The sequence below is a fragment of the Oryza sativa genome, chromosome 6, assembly GCF_034140825.1.
Source record: "Oryza sativa Japonica Group chromosome 6, ASM3414082v1".
Taxonomy (NCBI): Eukaryota; Viridiplantae; Streptophyta; class Magnoliopsida; order Poales; family Poaceae; genus Oryza; species Oryza sativa.
In genome coordinates, this window is record NC_089040.1 from 25,403,820 (window position 1) to 25,421,962 (window position 18,143).

Below are 18,143 nucleotides of genomic sequence, written 5' to 3' on the forward strand. Positions count from 1 at the left end.
CATGTTAACTTATACTATATTAGTCAATAATTAGATAATTAGTATGTATCTTATCTTTCATAATTTTTGTTCTAGGCTCGTCATGTACTAGCTACTTGACCTATTAGTTTTTGTCATTGGGCGGGAAAGATATATAGTTGAACCCCGAGCAATTGGGGCTTCTTCTGTGAATTGATTCATCTCTCACACATGGTTCTCCACTATTCCCTGTCTATTGGTTCTTCATGGTTATAGAGCTGGTTGGATATTACTGGTGTTTACTTGCTTTTCTTTTTTTAAAAAAATTATCTACTGCAAATTTGTAAATTACCATGACAAGCCGACGTTATTTATCTTAGATAAATAATTGATCTGAACTTTGCTTTCATCGTTGCTCAGTTAACCTTTGGTAGCTTCTTCTATTGTGAATCAGGTATCATGCAGCTCCAGTTAAAATGGCATTATATTAGTCTATAGATTCATTTGCAGTAAGGATTTTTTTCCTCTTTTGCTTGCGAAGATCATTTATATGACACCTTAATTATGTTCAAAGCTTACTGGGTATTACTAGCTGGTCTGGCCCTACTCAGTTTTACGTGTACCTAGCTATATACGTAATGTGCCAGAAAATCAGTTTGTGATTTGACTAGCTAGTTGCTTCTGCCAAAAGAAAAAAAAACAAAAACAAATTAAAGATCGAACTTTCATGGTAATGTTTACTCAGTATTTGGGTCTTGTCCTTTCTGATCCAAGGTTGGAAAGATGTCTAAACGAAGGGGCAATTGCTCGAGCTCAAATGAAGAGAAGAAAACTTGCACAAATAGTAGAAAGAAAGGTGAGTCCGTTCTTGAATGTTGATTCACTTCCGCCATTTCTTACATGTATTTACACAGCTCTAAATGTGTTGCTTTTGAAGAGGAATCTGGTAGCTTAATTGATTATAGTGAAGGTGCCTAGAGTGGACTCAGTCAAGAAGTCATTTCAAACTTATCTGAAACTGTTGTCTCAGTGGCTTCATTCAATGGTGAGTGCCTATACAAATTAGTTTTCCATATATGTATCTGATCATCAGTTCTAAACATTGAAGATATTATCTTGTGCAGGAGATCAGACGCATTTTTCAGGCACAGGCATAGTTGTCAGAAACAAAGATGAAGTAACTACAAGTATTCTAACTTCAGCAAATGTGATTAGATGTTTTGATGATGACAGCAAGATCAATCCGTTTTTGGATGTTGGTACCCCTAATTTTCTCTGCACTCTGTTACTTACCTGTTTAAGATATGATAATAATTCTGCAGTGTTGCTTGCATTATCACTGCAGATTCGAGTTCTGCTTCCAAATAAGCAACGTGTCATCGGGTGGATGGGACACTTTGACTTAAACTACAATATTGCTGTTGTGGTGATCAAATATTTACCTGGTTTGCGAGCTGCGTCTTTTGATCACGAAGTGCGATTTGGGTCCCAAAGTAAGGTAGTAGCTGTAGGGCGTTCCTTCAACTCAGGCAAATTGATGGCGTTATCTGGGATAGTGACTGATGGGCCAACAGATTATCCTGAACACCTTATGATCTCCACATGTAAAATCACTAAGGTGCACTGCTGATATCTCTTCTTTCTTCTCGGTATTGTGGAAATTAATAATTGTCTCATGATATGAGTAGCAGAATTTATCACTAGTTCACTACATACACTGTACTATATCGTTTGGGGCCTTAAACATTTCATTCTCTTCATGTAGTTTTTTCATTCAATATGGTTTTATTTTTGTGCTTATCTTAGCTCAGTGTGACAGTATATTTTCTTCCAGGATATGGCTGGAGGACCACTCATTGATTTGGATGGGAACTTTGTTGGCATGAACTTTTTTTCGGAGGAGAGGACTCCATTCCTACCAAGGAACAAAATTTACCGAAGCTTGGTGCGATCTTGCACACTCTGGTATGCCTCGTACTTTCATTCAGATCCTCCAAACAGTCAAACACTTGCCAAGCCAGATTGAGCTAGAAATAGTTTAGGGGGTTAAGTGCTCCCGCAAAATAGTAGTTCGAGGGATTAAAGTGGACCTTTTTCATTTTTATTTGACAGCCTATCACATAATAGCGATTTGGTTTTGCACATAGTACTATGTTATTATAACTCTGCTAGATAAAGCAATATATTACTATGTTTTGCACGCCCTATAGCTGATTTCCATAATATGCTTCTTATGGATGGAAGTGTTAATCTTGATAGTATTTTTGATTAGCTATATGCAATCCATTCTTTTTGGGGATCAGCAGCTCTGTGTATTTGCACTATAAGAGTATACTACATTCTGCTGCAGGGTTGAAATCGACGATGAATGCACAAGCATAATTGAAAGATGCAGATCTAAGATGATACACAACAATTTTGTTGGTGAGTTCATCAGTTGAAGCACAATCACTCTTTGAAACTGCTAAATTGTTTATTGTCAGAAATCTATCTTCATTAATGTATATTATTAATCCTTGGTTGTAGTTTCCTCTCCTGTGGGTAAAGCTTAACTTTGTGGTGTTCCCTCTGCTCATAAATTGGATATATTTGTTAGGGGTATAGTAGATAAGATGCTTATCTTGTTTTGCAGTATGAAATATGCCATGTATCTATATATCTATGTACTAATATGAAAGATGGTAGTGGTGGTAGTGAATTTACCACCACCACCATCCAACTACCATTCGGGACCACAAAGAGTGAGACAAAGAATTTCCTGTCTCCTATACCCCACAGGCCACAGACCCCGCCAGAAGAAAAATATGACAATCGAATATTATGGAATTTTTCATCTATAAAGTAACAGAAAAAGTAGCATGATGATAATATGTTGGACAATAGAAACAACATTTTTATGGGCTTTAAAATATATACGGTACAATAAGTTATTCTTTAAAAAAGAAAATCCATTGCAGCAAACGGGCAATATGCTAGTTTTTCAATAATAATATAAAATAAATGCACTCCATATTTGTGGAACAGGGTAGATAGTATAATCACTATAATAACATGTAAGGTTTGTAATCTACTGTTGATGCCCTGGATAGAGCATTGCGTTGTTTTAATTATGTTCATTCATTTCATTTGTTTTCCCGCTTTAGGTACCTCAAGAGGAGTGGCAAAAAAAAGGAACCAGGAGCAAACCGTATCCATCACAAGCTTTTCAGAAGGTGAACCAAGATGAGCCAATCAAGTATCAAGTTCTAACTGTTATTAAATGATCATGCAAACTGTCCTCGTATTATAATGTTATTACTTATTAGTCATTTCTAATGCAGGGTCATTAATCTCTCATTGCTTGTTTTGAGTTTTGTTCGTTTTTCTTGCTTATTTTTTAAATTTTATTTTAGGTACTTCAGATGAAGAGAATGAAAGTGAGACTCAGAAGCTTCCTGAATATTCTACAAGTGATTCAGAAGGTGAATCGAGCTAGGTTATTTCTAACTGATTGTTACCAAATTATCATGCAAGCTCTCAGCATGTTATAATGCTGCTTATTGATCACTACCAGAACATGTAAATTAATCGCTTCACCTTGTTGCACCAGATTTCTGGGAGGAGGAATTGTTTCCTGAACTTATTAAGCCCTTGCCAGATGATGGTCAGTCATTGCTTTCAGTTTTGCTAGCTATTAGTATCACATGATCATTATTTACTCTTCACCTTGTTGCACCAGAATTCACGCAGCTTTTGAAAAAGGATCTAAAGTCTCGTAATTATCCCATGCCAATCAGGTTTTGGGGTGAGTCATTGCTTTCACTTTTGCTGGTTACTTTTGTTGCACATTTTGACGGTATTTTCTAGCAAACTCAACTGTAGTTTTATGTTTTTTTAACCAGGGGGTATGCGCTTGAAAAATACTTTTGAAGAGGAATTTGCTGAAGATACATGGTGCAAACTGAGTAAAAAGGTTGCTTTAAATACATCCCAAAGTGTTGTCTCACTTGCTTCGTTCAAAGGTGAGATTACAATGTTATATGATCTTTGTTGGAATTAATGAATGGGCCTTAGCCCACTCGAAGATTAATTCTTTGGAAAATCACAAAAGCCCACCTCATGGGATGGCATGCATGTGGAGTTTAGTACCACCTTGCTTATTCTAGGAGAGGGGGACCTCCTTAAAAGGGAGGATGCCCTCCTAGCCACTTGAAGCATGTGTGGTGGAGAGAAGAGGGGAAACGCGCGCGCTCGCTCGCCTGGCCTGGCAAGGCAGGCGGCGCGCGTGCACGACGTACGCGTCGAATGGTCCGAAAAATTGGCTCCTCACCCTTGCGCAGATGCAGCCTCCTTTTGCAGTTTTGTTTTGCTGCAAATTCGGATTCGTTTTGTTTTGGAAACGTTCCGAAAAATCCGGTGCGTGCAAACGGCGTGGAGTCCGGATAAGTTACGCGCGACTTATCCGGTTCGGTTACGCGCAGTAGAGATCGTGCGGGCGCCCTGATCAAGCGACCCTTCTCTATATAAACCGACCCGCCGTCTTCACGCAATATATGCGAAAATCAATCTAGGGTTTGCCTCCTACTCTGTACTGCGCCGTCGCTCGTAGACTACTCCATCCCGCTCGCCGGCGTGCACCAGCGATCGGGAGAGCAGGTCTCCGGAACCTCTGCCTTTGACGTCCTGCACCGGGAGAAGGCGGCAATAAGGTTTTTGGGAAGCGCTTCGCGCGACTGCTCCCTGTTCGTTCGCGACGGCTCGCCTTCCTCTTCGCTCGCGTGTTTCGTGCCTTCGTAGACACCTGCGAAAAGTTTCGACCAAGCAGCCGGTCTTTTCGTCACCTCGGTACGTGTTCAATATGTTGCGCATATTTGATCTGTTCATGTTATTCTGCGTAGTTTACATGTGTAGATCTAATGATGCGTTCATGCTAGTTTTCATCTGTAATGTCATGATTTATTTATGGAATAAATTAAATCCTTATATGCCCATAATCTCAACAATCCAAAAACCTTATTATAGGCACTGTGATTTTACTATGGCTGGTTTTGCCGATGCACTGAGGCCGGATAAATTCACCGGTGTGCATTTTAAGAGATGGCAGATCAGGGTCACTCTGTGGCTGACAGCTATGAAATGCTTCTGGGTGAGTACTGGCAAACCTGAAGGAGTTCTTACTGCTGAACAGCAGAAGCAATTCGAGGAAGCCACTACTCTCTTTGTGGGATGCATTCTTAGCGTTCTTGGCGATCGTCTGGTCGAGGTGTATATGCATATGACCGACGCTAAGGAGTTGTGGGATGCACTGAATACTAAATTCGGTGCTACTGATGCTAGCAATGATCTGTATATCATGGAGCAGTTTCATGACTACAAAATGGCTGACAACCGTTCTGTAGTCGAACAGGCTCATGAGATACAAACCATGGCTAAGGAACTCGAACTCCTTAAGTGTGTCTTACCCGACAAATTTGTGGCCGGGTGCATTATTGCAAAACTTCCTCCATCTTGGAGGAGTTTCGGTACTGCACTCAAACACAAGAGACAGGAATACTCCGTTGAGGGGTTGATTGCGTCTCTTGATGTTGAGGAGAAAGCTCGGGAAAAAGATGCCGCGTCTAAGGGCGATGGTGGGCAGTCCAGTGCCAATGTTGTGCACAAGGCCCAGAACAAGAGCAAGGGGAAATACAAAGCTCAGCAGACCACCAACTTCAAGAAGCAGAAGAAGAACAACAACAATCCTAATCAGGATGAGAGGACTTGCTTTGTGTGTGGCCAAGTTGGTCATCTGGCTAGGAAGTGTCCACAACGCAAGGGGATGAAGGCACCTGCAGGGCAGACTTCTAAGTCTGCTAATGTGACCATTGGCAACACTGGAGATGGAAGCGGGTATGGTAATTTACCTACTGTTTTTTCAGTTAATCAATCTACTAATTGGTGGGTTGATACTGGGGCCAATGTACATGTTTGTGCTGACATCTCATTGTTTTCTTCTTATCAGGTCGCACGGGGTTCCACCGTCCTAATGGGGAATGGGTCACATGCTTCTGTTCATGGTGTTGGCACGGTAGATCTGAAGTTTACTTCGGGAAAGATCGTGCAGCTGAAGAACGTGCAGCATGTCCCTTCTATCGACAGGAATCTTGTTAGTGGCTCCCGTCTGACTAGAGACGGATTTAAGTTGGTTTTTGAGTCTAATAAAGTAGTCGTGTCTAAACATGGATATTTTATTGGTAAAGGTTATGAGTGCGGAGGCCTGTTCCGCTTTTCCCTTTCTGATTTCTGCAATAAGTCTGTGAACCATATTTGTGGCAGTGTGGATGATGAGGCTAATGTTTGGCATTCACGTTTATGTCATATTAATTTTGGCTTGATGTCTCGGCTTTCCAGCATGTGTTTAATTCCTAAGTTTTCCATTGTCAAAGGTTCTAAGTGCCATAGTTGTGTGCAATCGAAGCAACCTCGCAAGCCTCACAAGGCTGCCGAGGAGAGAAACTTGGCACCACTAGAACTCCTACATTCAGATCTTTGTGAAATGAATGGGGTGTTGACGAAGGGTGGAAAACGATATTTCATGACATTGATTGATGATGCTACTAGATTTTGCTATGTGTACTTGTTGAAAACGAAAGACGAGGCTCTAGACTATTTTAAAATTTATAAGGCAGAAGTTGAAAATCAACTTGACAGAAAGATAAAAAGGCTTAGGTCTGATCGTGGTGGAGAGTTTTTCTCGAACGAGTTTGACTTATTCTGTGAGGAACATGGCATCATACATGAGAGGACGCCTCCCTATTCTCCCGAGTCTAATGGGATTGCTGAAAGGAAGAACCGCACACTGACTGACTTGGTGAATGCCATGTTGGACACCGCGGGACTGCCTAAGGCATGGTGGGGGGAGGCATTGTTGACCTCAAATCATGTGTTAAACAGAGTTCCTAACAGAAATAAGGACAAAACACCATATGAGATATGGATTGGTAGAAAACCATCACTTTCTTATTTGCGCACATGGGGGTGCTTGGCGAAAGTCAATGTACCAATAACGAAGAAGCGCAAACTTGGACCTAAGACTGTGGACTGTGTTTTTCTGGGATATGCTCATCATAGCATTGCCTATAGATTTTTAATAGTTAAATCCGAGGTACCGGACATGCATGTTGGTACAATTATGGAGTCTCGTGATGCTACCTTCTTTGAGAGCTTTTTTCCAATGAAGGATACACATAGTGGTTCGAACCAACCCTCTGAAATAATTCCCAGTTCAATCACACCACCAGAACAAACTGAACATACACATGAACTTGTCTCTGAGGAGGATGTCAGTGAAGCTCCTCGAAGGAGTAAGAGACAAAGGACGGCTAAGTCTTTTGGTGATGATTTCACTGTGTACCTCGTGGATGACACTCCTAAGTCAATTTCAGAAGCATATGCATCTCCTAATGCAGACTACTGGAAGTAGGCTGTCCGTAGTGAAATGGATTCCATTATCGCTAACGGGACTTGGGAGGTGACAGAGCGACCCTATGGGTGTAAACCTGTGGGGTGCAAGTGGGTGTTCAAGAAGAAGCTTAGGCCTGACGGTACTATTGAAAAGTACAAGGCTCGGCTTGTTGCTAAGGGCTATACTCAGAAAGAAGGCGAAGATTTCTTTGACACTTACTCACCTGTTGCTAGATTGACCACAATTCGTGTGCTACTTTCCCTAGCAGCCTCACATGGTCTTCTCGTTCATCAAATGGACGTTAAGACAGCTTTTCTTAATGGAGAGCTGGATGAGGAGATCTATATGGATCAACCTGATGGGTTTGTAGTTGAAGGTCAAGAAGGCAAAGTGTGCAAATTGTTGAAGTCTTTGTATGGTCTGAAACAAGCTCCTAAGCAATGGCATGAGAAATTTGACAAAACATTGACATCTGCAGGCTTTGCAGTCAATGAGGCAGATAAATGTGTGTACTATCGCCATGGTGGGGGTGAGGGAGTTATTTTGTGCTTGTATGTTGACGACATACTGATATTTGGGACAAACCTTGAGGTGATAAATGTGGTTAAATCATTCTTGTCTCAAAATTTTGATATGAAAGATTTGGGAGTAGCTGATGTTATCTTAAACATTAAGCTAATTAGAGGTGAGAATGGGATTACTCTCTTGCAGTCCCATTATGTGGAGAAGATCTTGAATCGCTTTGGCTACATTGATAGTAAGCCTTCTCCAACACCTTATGATCCTAGCTTGTTGCTTCGCAAGAACAAGAGAATTGCTAGGAATCAACTGGAATACTCCCAAATCATTGGCTCGTTGATGTACCTGGCTAGTGCAACTAGGCCTGATATCTCCTTTGCTGTGAGCAAGTTGAGCCGATTTACTTCTAATCCGGGAGATGATCACTGGCGTGCGCTTGAGCGAGTAATGCGCTATCTGAAAGGTACTATGGAATTGGGACTTCACTATACTGGGTATCCTGCGGTACTGGAGGGTTATAGTGATTCTAACTGGATCTCTGATGTGGATGAGATCAAAGCCACTAGTGGATATGTTTTCACACTGGGTGGTGGTGCTGTTTCATGGAGGTCTTGCAAACAGACAATTTTGACGAGGTCAACCATGGAAGCAGAACTAACGGCACTGGATACTGCTACTGTTGAGGCAGAATGGCTGCGTGATCTATTAATGGATCTGCCTGTTGTTGAAAAACCGGTGCCGGCTATCCTTATGAACTGTGACAATCAAACGGTAATTGTCAAAGTGAATAGTTCTAAGGATAATATGAAATCGTCTAGACATGTGAAAAGACGATTGAAGTCTGTCAGGAAATTAAGAAACTCCGGAGTTATAACGTTGGATTACATCCAAACAGCGAGAAACCTGGCAGATCCCTTCACGAAGGGACTATCACGAAATGTGATAGACAATGCATCGAAGGAGATGGGTTTGAGACCCATGTGAGTTATACTATGGTGGTAACCCAGTCTATGTGATCGGAGATCCCGTGAATTAGATCCTGGGAAGAACAAACCATTAATAAACTAGAGGAGAGTACAAATATATATACCCTATCCAAGTGAAGATGCATATACTCTTGTGAGCTGCAAGGCAGGTTGGCTATGCCTTAATGAGTTCTGTTGGCTTTAATTAGCAAAGATGTTGTCCTGCAGAGCATTCTTGAAGGAACTCACCTTTGTGAGCTTGACTGTTGGTCGCAGTCTATGAAGATTTTGGGTGAATCTTCTAGGAAGCTTACTAAAGACCTAGGAGTATGACTTATACGCTCCACCCGAGGGGTAGTCTACAGACGGTCTAGTACCAGATAAGACTTTGAGTGAAACTTGCTTGCACAAGACTTGCAATTCAAGGCGTAGTCCATTGTTCAAGTTGTGAGTAAGTGTAGCTTGGAGTTCTAGGTGGATGTTCAACCTTAATTGGTCTCTATCGAACCGCTGGTATATAAACAGTACATTGGAAAAGGCAAATCTCAGTGGGATTTTGAGATTTGGTGGGGGATTGTTGGAATTAATGAATGGGCCTTAGCCCACTCGAAGATTAATTCTTTGGAAAATCACAAAAGCCCACCTCATGGGATGGCATGCATGTGGAGTTTAGTACCACCTTGCTTATTCTAGGAGAGGGGGACCTCCTTAAAAGGGAGGATGCCCTCCTAGCCACTTGAAGCATGTGTGGTGGAGAGAAGAGGGGAAACACGCGCGCGCTCGCTCGCCTGGCCTGGCCTGGCCTGGCCTGGCCTGGCAGGGCAGGGCAGGGCAGGCGGCGCGCGTGCACGACGTACGCGTCGAATGGTCCGAAAAATTGGCTCCTCACCCTTGCGCAGATGCAGCCTCCTTTTGCAGTTTTGTTTTGCTGCAAATTCGGATTCGTTTTGTTTTGGAAACGTTCCGAAAAATCCGGTGCGTGCAAACGGCGTGGAGTCCGGATAAGTTACGCGCGACTTATCCGGTTCGGTTACGCGCAGTAGAGATCGTGCGGGCGCCCTGATCAAGCGACCCTTCTCTATATAAACCGACCCGCCGTCTTCACGCAATATATGCGAAAATCAATCTAGGGTTTGCCTCCTACTCTGTACTGCGCCGTCGCTCGTAGACTACTCCATCCCGCTCGCCGGCGTGCACCAGCGATCGGGAGAGCAGGTCTCCGGAACCTCTGCCTTTGACGTCCTGCACCGGGAGAAGGCGGCAATAAGGTTTTTGGGAAGCGCTTCGCGCGACTGCTCCCTGTTCGTTCGCGACGGCTCGCCTTCCTCTTCGCTCGCGTGTTTCGTGCCTTCGTAGACACCTGCGAAAAGTTTCGACCAAGCAGCCGGTCTTTTCGTCACCTCGGTACGTGTTCAATATGTTGCGCATATTTGATCTGTTCATGTTATTCTGCGTAGTTTACATGTGTAGATCTAATGATGCGTTCATGCTAGTTTTCATCTGTAATGTCATGATTTATTTATGGAATAAATTAAATCCTTATATGCCCATAATCTCAACAATCTTTACTTCTCCATATTTGTCTGTTTTCTCTATTCCATCACCTGACTATAATTGCAATCACTGATCTTTGTAGGAGAAGAAAGGTTTTTTGCTTGCACAGGTGTATTTATAGACTTCAATGGATCCACATCAAGAGTTGTGACTTCAGCAAGTTTGGTTAGAATATCTGCTGATGAAAACAAGATTGCTGATAACCTGAAGGTTGGCATCACAAACACTCCTTTTGCTTGTGCATTTGAGATACTCTTTAATTCTCACATTGTGTTTCTTAGCAGATTAAAGTGTACCTTCCAAATAAACGAATCGCCGTAGGCGAATTGCAGCATTGCAATTTGAGCTACAATATTGCTGTGGTCAGTGTCAAGGGTTTCTGTTGTCTTCGGACAGCAGAACTCGACAAACAGATGCAAATCGAACCTCATAGGGAGGTAGTAGCTATAGGACGTATCTTTGAATCAGGCAAATTAATGGCTACAAGTGGGATATTGTCTGACGAGGAAAGCAAGCTTGACTGCAGAGAGCTTATGATCTCCACTTGTAAAATCACTAAGGTACATTGGGTTGATTTCTTTCATGGTGTAAACAATTAATTGTATCAGAATATGAGTAATTTAATTCATCGCTTCATATGCGTGTCATTGAAAATTTCATCTATTCATGTGCTTTTTTTTTTTTTGCCAGGCCGGTATTGGAGGACCACTGATTGATTTTGATGGGAATTTCGTTGGCATAAACTTCTATGGAACAAAAGAAACACATTATCTACCACGATTAATGATACAGAGACTATTGAAGGATTTTGACGGGTACGTTTTTCATATTTTTTGTAGTTTTTTTTGGTATATGATCATATCAGCAAGTGTTATTCATCTGGATTTTATTTTTTTTAGGTAATTGCACTTGCTTCTCAATGACTTGTGTGATTCTTTCCATCTTTTCTAATATATGTTTGGTTTGAGGATGATGTGAGATGGGTTAGGTCCATTCATATATTTTTAGGATGAGATGGATCTGATTTTTGTTTGGTTGGAGGGATGGAACGGACCATGTTTAATTGGAGAGATGGATTGGACCAAGCCAACCGGCAACTGGATATACGCAGAATATTCCTTTTAGACAACCCAACCTACGGTTCAAACCCCAAGGATAATGAGATACTCTCTCCGTTTTTAAATATTCGACACCGTTGACTTTTTAGCATATGTTCGACCATTTGTCTTATTTAAAATTTTTTGTGAAATATATAAAACTATATGTATATATATAAGTATATTTAACAATGAATCAAATGATAGAAAAAAATTAATAATTACTTAAATGTTTTGAATGATGGATGGTCAAACATATTTAAAAAAGTCAACGGCGTTAAATATTTAAAAACAAAGAAAATATGTACGAGTGAAAATGCTATCTTCAATCATATCCAGTGTCGAACGTGCTGCTAATTTATTGGTTGTCAAGGTACCGTTTAATTTGAATTATTGGATCATATCGTAACCTCCGTGCCTACATCCATAATCCTGAACATGCTTATTCGTCCAGAGAAAAAAGATCCTGAATATGCTTATTTGTTGCAATGTAGCACTATTCTTCAGTTAGCCTCTACCATGTGCGAGTAGAGTTTCTTCTACGCTGGTTTGCATGGTTACGAGTTGAAATTTATTTTAAAAATACTTTTGAGAATTTGTTGTGGCCATGTAATATTATTGGATTAATTAGCTGTAGTGTTTCTTTTAGGCGTAGTAGCTAGCCACCTCAAGTAAATTCGGATAAAGCAGACCTTACTTAGGTCCGTCATAGGGTAGGGTTCACGTTTTTTTCTTTTTGACGAAAATCGACTGAAGAACCGTGAAATTTCGAGGTTTCGATGTGGGAAGAAAGTATATCCCGAGTGAAAGTTTGAATGGGTTTTGAGAATTCAAATTTCATAATCCACCAATCCCTATGCATCATCTGGCAAGTGATAGGTTTTGAAATCTCCTGTGATATACCAAGCGAACTTGCGGGTGGCGCAGCTGAGTCCCCGTCTCGGACGCTGCGAGTTCGCATATTTCCTTTCCATATGGCGACAGTCAGTGGGGCAATGACTGTCTAGTTAAAAATAAAAAAAAATTACAATGAGACCGCACACCAGCGCAGTTGGCACGACAACGGTGAAGCCAGTGACGGCCCCACGATGTCTTGCGAATGACCAGCGGCCACCAAGAGGATGGTCGAGGATGTACAGCAACCTCTATGATGGCGCCCTCGCCGATGCGTGTCCCCTTCTTTTGCCCCTTGCCGGTGGATGACGGTGGCCGGGCCGCTTTGGTTGTTTTCTGCCATGGACTCCCCGATTTCCTCCTTCGACATGGCCCCTGACGCGTCCTATATAAAATACGCTTCCTTGGTTTCCTCCTTCGACATGATCGGAGCGTTCCCCTTTTCCATTCCAGTCAACACAGCACCCACCATGTTCTTGATCACTGATGGCAGCGCCGCCTTCGTTTTGACGATGACTGGCTCGATCACGAATTCTCTCAGCGGAGGAGATGGGCATATTGGGGAGGAGACATGAGTTCCACCGTATTTTTTTATTTTTAACCGGACAGTCACTGTCTCATTCATATGTGGGTTCCACGGCAATTAGGGGATTTCAACTAATCCTTTCCGGAGAATTAGACGGCCTACCCGAACAAGTTTTTTATTTGGTGGGTAACATCAATGAAGCTAGCACGAAAGCTATAAACTTAGAAGAGGAAAACAAATTGAAGAAATGAAATTAATCTTTATGTACTGACTCCTAAGCGAATTATTTGGGATTGTGAAGTGAAAGAAATCATTTTTTCTACTAATAGTGGCCAAATTGGCGTATTACCAAACCACGCCCCCATTAACACAGCTGTAGATATGGGTCCCTTGAGAATACGCCTCCTCAACGATCAATGGTTAACGGCGGTTCTGTGGAGCGGTTGTCAGCTGAAACCACCATCGAAATCGTCTTAGGACATTATTTGTATTGGTTTTGGAAGTTGAGGGATACATCATATCAGTCTGGTATTGCAGTTCAGGGAGGAATTCAGACTTAGCGACAAATTGAAGGACCTAAAGTGAACTTATTCTTTCTTCATCACCCACTCAGTTTTGTTAGGCTATGTATGGATCTTGGTGGGGGCTAAAATAGCCTAATTCCAATTCAGGCCCAGATTACAGATCACGCAGAATGGCATTCCCTAAACTTTCTTATAAAGAGTTGCGTATTATTAGAATCCAGGCATGCACTTATTAGAATCCTCGAGACAAACATAGTTACATGGGAGGGAAATTCTCATATCTCAAGTGTCCAAATTCATCAGCAAAATGTAAACAAAAACAAAAACAAAACGAAATCTCATCTTTTTGGACTGAAAATTTCAAACATTTTGAAGCCGTACGTCGTCTTGCTCAGAGCATGCTGTCCGCCCGCGACGGCAGGCGGCGGAAGAAGTTGCTGGGCACCGCCGGCAGGCGGCTGCGGAACCGCGGGTGGCGGAGCAGGTAGAGGCCGGCGACGAGCGCCACCACCCTGAACGGCGTCACGTAGAGCACGACGGCGGCGACGAGGCAGAAGACGACGAAGAGGCACGTCGCCCTCGGGTCCCGCCACCCCAGCAGCGACTGCAGCCTCTCCCCCTGCGTCGCCATGTCGCCGACCACCGTCTGTATCCTCCCGGCGACGCTCCTCAGCCGGTCGTACCTCATGTACACCACGTCCTGCTGCCTCGACGTCGGGAACGTGTCGAACTCCTCGTCCAGCTCGTCGGGGTGCACCGCCTCCGCCCACGACATCTTCGTGTCCATGTGCGGCGGGTGGCGCGGCCGCCGCCGGTAGTTCCACAGCCCGATCATGAACATGTAGAGGAACACCGTGGGGAGGATCAGCTCCGGGTACCACACGAGGATGAGGAGGAGGACGTGCACCAGCGCCGTCGTCGCAACGTTCTTCCAGTGGCACACGTCGGCGAACCACCGCGCCGCCGCGGCGGCCCCCGAGAAGAGCGAGACGGCGCGGAAGAAGTTGGCCTTGCTCCGCCGCATGCTCCACATGTGGGACTCCACGTCGAGCATGTACTCCACCACCTCGCGCCGCAGCGGCGGCTCCGCGCGCCCCAGCCTCGCCGCCACGATCCCCATCGCCTGGTACCGGAGCGCGTCCAGCTGCGTCACCGTGAACGGGTGGAGGTAGTGCATCCGCGGCAGCAGTGGCTGCGTGTACAGGTGCACCATGTTCATCAGCGACAGACAGGTGAACCGCACGGCGAGGCGGAGCTCGCCCATCTTCTTCACCCCCGACGGCTGCAGCACGATCAGCGGGTACGCGTGCGTGTACACGCGGTCGGTCTCCAGCGTCGAGAGGCGGATGCGGATCTTGCCGACGCGGGCGTCCCTCGCCGGCGGGCTTCCTCCTCCGCCGCCGCCGGCGTTGTTGCCGTTGCCGTTGCCGTTGCCGAGGTGGTTGTTGTCGAAGACGCCGATGGTGATGACGGTGCACGGGTCGAACACCTCCCAGGTGTACTGCTCGTTCCAGGTCGGGCTGAAGGTGCCGAGCATGGTGCGCGTGCGGACCCACTTCTGGCCGTACTTGGCGACGCAGTAGGCGTCGGTGGTGCCACGGCCGTCGCGATTCTTCATCGGCTGGAGGCCGGCGGCGCCGAGGATGCCGACCTCGAGCACGCCGACGGGCGGCTTCCAGAGCTGCCTCGCCGTGGGGCGGGTGTCGCTAATGTACATGGTGGACTCGTCCATGACGTGGTAGGCGCCCTCCAGGCACGCCCTGACGTGCACGCGGCTCGCGAACCGGAGCTCCCGCCGCGTCTCCCCCTCGATGGCGCCGCCGATCCCGAACTTCTCGAGGTCGAACCACCGCGACTGGACGAACGGCCGGTGGTCCAGCCGCTTCTCGAACAGCGCGAGCGGCAGCGCGGCGCGGCCGAGGAGGTCGTCCTTGCGCGGCGTCACCCGGTCCTCCACCGTCAGCAACAGCTGCTCCTCGAACGGCTCGGCGACGACGAACACCAGGTCCTCGTTCCACCGCGGGTTCAGCGTCGGCGCCGCCACCACCGACGTCTTGAGGATCTGGTTCCCGACCTGCGCCTTGACGAACACCTCCGGCGCGCGCCCGCGCGCCTGCGGCTGCACGTCCTGCGCCTCGATCACGTTGACGCGGAGGTACCACAGCTTGGGCGACACGTACGCCTTGGACCGCACGCTCGCCACGCCCTCGCCGCGGACGGTGGCGGCGTCGGAGTGCCACGCCTCCGGGAACGCCTCGTCGGCCTGGGTACCAATCCACACGGCGAGCATCAGCTCCCCCCTCACCTTCAACCCGCCGCCGTCGCCGCCGCCGCCAACGCGCCGCTCCTCGAGGCGGTACCACTGCGGCGCGAGGGGGCTGTCGGGGGGCACCCTGGTGGGCACCTCGGCGAGGTCGAACACCACGCGGCCGACATAGTCGTCGCGGCCGAGCATCTCCTTGTCCTTGAGGTACACCTCGAGGACGTTGGACTGCACCCTCGACTTGGAGAAGGCGAACACCTGGTCCCACTCCGGGTTGGCTCGCCGGTCGTAGTGCTTCGTCGTGCCCTTGTAGTTCCCGAGCTTGACCTCGACGTACGGATCCATGGGGGACCCGGTGATGGGGTTGGGCGGGAGGTCCTTCGCCTTGACGACGCGCACGTACAGGAAGAACATCTGCTCGACGAGGTCGTAGGTGCTCGACGGCTTCTCCAACCCCAGCCAACCGGCGATGCCGCCGCCGACGGCCGGCCGCGCCGGCCCCGCCGCGCCCTTCGGCCATTGCTCCCCCAGCAGCGGGTTCGTGTCCTTCAGCTGGAAGTCCTCGTGGTGCGCGTCATGGTGGTGCCCTCCGGTCATCGTCATCGTCGCCGTCGTTGCCGGCCGTCGTCTTCAACCTTGTACCTGCAACCAAACCACACCATCGAATTAAAACACCGGAAAACTCCATGAAAATTCGCAGATAACTCGGCATCAATAATCTCACCTAAATGTTCCAAGATCGAGATTTCACTAGACGGTAACAATGGCGCGAGACATTTATACCTAGAACTCTACAAGGAGAAAGTGATGAGCAGGCATATGCGTGGTCACTGCACGGCCATGGAGGGGCATCCGGGAGGTGGCCTCGCCGGCAAGCAAAGCGGCGACGCCGGTGTCGGCGTCGACGTCGCCTCGCCGCGGTGAACCCGGCGACAAGGAAGGTATACGTAGCTAATTAAGCTAGGGCTTTTTGCTGTGCATCCATGTACATGGAGGACGGACAATGTCAGTGTGTGACAGTAGTGTAGACTTGGTGGGAGAGCAAGCAGCTATAGCTAAGCCAATAACAACTTTCTAGGGTTCTGAACTTTAAGCTGAGCAAGAAGAGGCAGAAGCCATGTATGGCAAGGAGAAATTAACAGAGAAGGGATCGATTCAAATTCAGAGAAAAAAAGGGACAGATGGTGATCGATCATGTGTTGATCAAAGGGGATTAAAAGATGTTTGTGGGTGGTAAATAAAGAGAGCTAGCTCATCGATTGATTGATTGATCAATGGGGGAATCGATTCTTTGAGTTGTGGTGTGGGCTTTGTTTAAGTAGCTAGCTAGCTAAGCCTTGTTTTTTTTTCTTTTCTTTCTTCTCAACTTTATGGACGCTTTGATTTGGGGCAAGGAACCTTGCACAGTGTGTGGAAACGCCGGTGATTTTCAGAGGTAATTTCCAGCTTAGCGACGCGGTCTGTTGCCGCTTTTTAAAATTTTTTACCTTTTTTAAAAAAACAACAGTAGCAGGGGCAAGGAAAGGGAAAGCGTTCAGAAAAAGCGATGCTTCTTTCTACTGTTGTGTTGCAAAGTTCATTTTTGACCCATTGGATTAGCAGAGCTAGCCGGAAATTGTGACAATACTATTTGACAACTCTGATAGGTGTGTGTATATATATACCATCACGTAAACTTTGGAGTCCTAATTAATTTGACCTACGTATCAAGAAGAAAAGAATATATTATGAATTCAGTTCTGACGGATCTTTAGTTTTCTTGTTTTTGTAGGATGAGTCTAGACATGAAATTTTGTGAAGTGATAAATGCTTCTATACCAATAATCTCTTACGAGTGGTGATAAATGATTTGTCACTGAACCTACATGTCATAGGCAACAAGTGGTAAATAGTTAATTGACACATCTTAAAAGTGGCAAATAGTTAAATGTCTCAAAAATACAAGACGTATTTTGACTGCCCCAAAACATGCTTCGACCACAATTTTCTACTACGCTATTTCGCTTATAATTACAACGTCACATACCCTGTTCGTTTCCTCTAAAATTAGGGGATAAACTTTTGGATTAAAATGGCATGCTTTTTAAACTGCTAAATGGTACATTTCGTACGAAAACTTTTTATATGAAAGTTGTTCTAAAATATCAGATTAATCCATTTTTTAAGTTTGTAATAATTAAAACTTAATTAATCACACGTTATTACCACATCGTTTTTGCGTGAAACACTTAATCTTGATCTTGATCTTCATCTTATCTTTAGTCATAAGAAAGTACCTCCGAATATAAATCCAAAAATATATTTTGTTATGGCAGAACCTAATTAAATATTATTGGATTAATCGTTTATAAAAACTCAAAATCAAATAGTCGAAATATGTCTTATATTTTTCAATGAAGGGGGGGGGGGGGGTATAATGT

At 45.2% G+C, this 18,143-nt stretch overlaps 2 protein-coding genes across 3 annotated transcripts; one reads left to right on the forward strand and one right to left on the reverse strand.

Moving 5' to 3' along the window:
- The first annotated feature begins 741 nt into the window (after nucleotides 1–741).
- On the forward strand, nucleotides 742–11,924 carry LOC9272153 (uncharacterized). Its single transcript, XM_066311764.1, has 14 exons — nucleotides 742–814; nucleotides 1,083–1,213; nucleotides 1,304–1,576; nucleotides 1,793–1,923; nucleotides 2,309–2,382; nucleotides 3,102–3,170; nucleotides 3,351–3,419; nucleotides 3,548–3,601; nucleotides 3,677–3,742; nucleotides 3,840–3,959; nucleotides 10,502–10,629; nucleotides 10,704–10,979; nucleotides 11,110–11,234; nucleotides 11,319–11,924. The coding sequence occupies exons 1-14, from the start codon at nucleotides 742–744 to the stop codon at nucleotides 11,320–11,322; spliced, it is 1,593 nt and encodes a 530-aa protein (XP_066167861.1). The 3' UTR covers nucleotides 11,323–11,924.
- A 1,722-nt stretch (nucleotides 11,925–13,646) lies between these two features.
- Nucleotides 13,647–16,998, reverse strand: LOC4341529 (FT-interacting protein 1). Of its 2 annotated transcripts, none has more exons than NM_001421647.1 (2): nucleotides 16,448–16,998; nucleotides 13,647–16,365 (listed from the first exon to the last, which is right to left on the reverse strand). In NM_001421647.1, exon 2 carries the CDS (start codon nucleotides 16,324–16,326, stop codon nucleotides 13,852–13,854), a length of 2,475 nt encoding a protein of 824 aa, NP_001408576.1. In that variant the 5' UTR covers nucleotides 16,327–16,365; nucleotides 16,448–16,998; the 3' UTR covers nucleotides 13,647–13,851. The 2 variants fall into 2 exon arrangements, with proteins under 2 accessions (NP_001408576.1, XP_066167264.1); XM_066311167.1 differs by having other exon boundaries at nucleotides 13,668–16,365; nucleotides 16,507–16,698.
- Nucleotides 16,999–18,143: the final 1,145 nt, after the last annotated feature.

Excerpts from the sequence above, each read along its gene's own strand:
- LOC9272153 (XM_066311764.1), top strand. The coding sequence starts at position 742 with ATGTCTAAACGAAGGGGCAATTGCTCGAGCTCAAATGAAGAGAAGAAA. Across the intron at positions 1,924-2,308 it reads GTGCGATCTTGCACACTCTG|GGTTGAAATCGACGATGAAT; the intron begins GTATGCCTCGTA and ends ATTCTGCTGCAG. Across the intron at positions 3,171-3,350 it reads CATCACAAGCTTTTCAGAAG|GTACTTCAGATGAAGAGAAT; the intron begins GTGAACCAAGAT and ends ATTTTATTTTAG.
- LOC4341529 (NM_001421647.1), bottom strand. The coding sequence starts at position 16,326 with ATGACGATGACCGGAGGGCACCACCATGACGCGCACCACGAGGACTTC.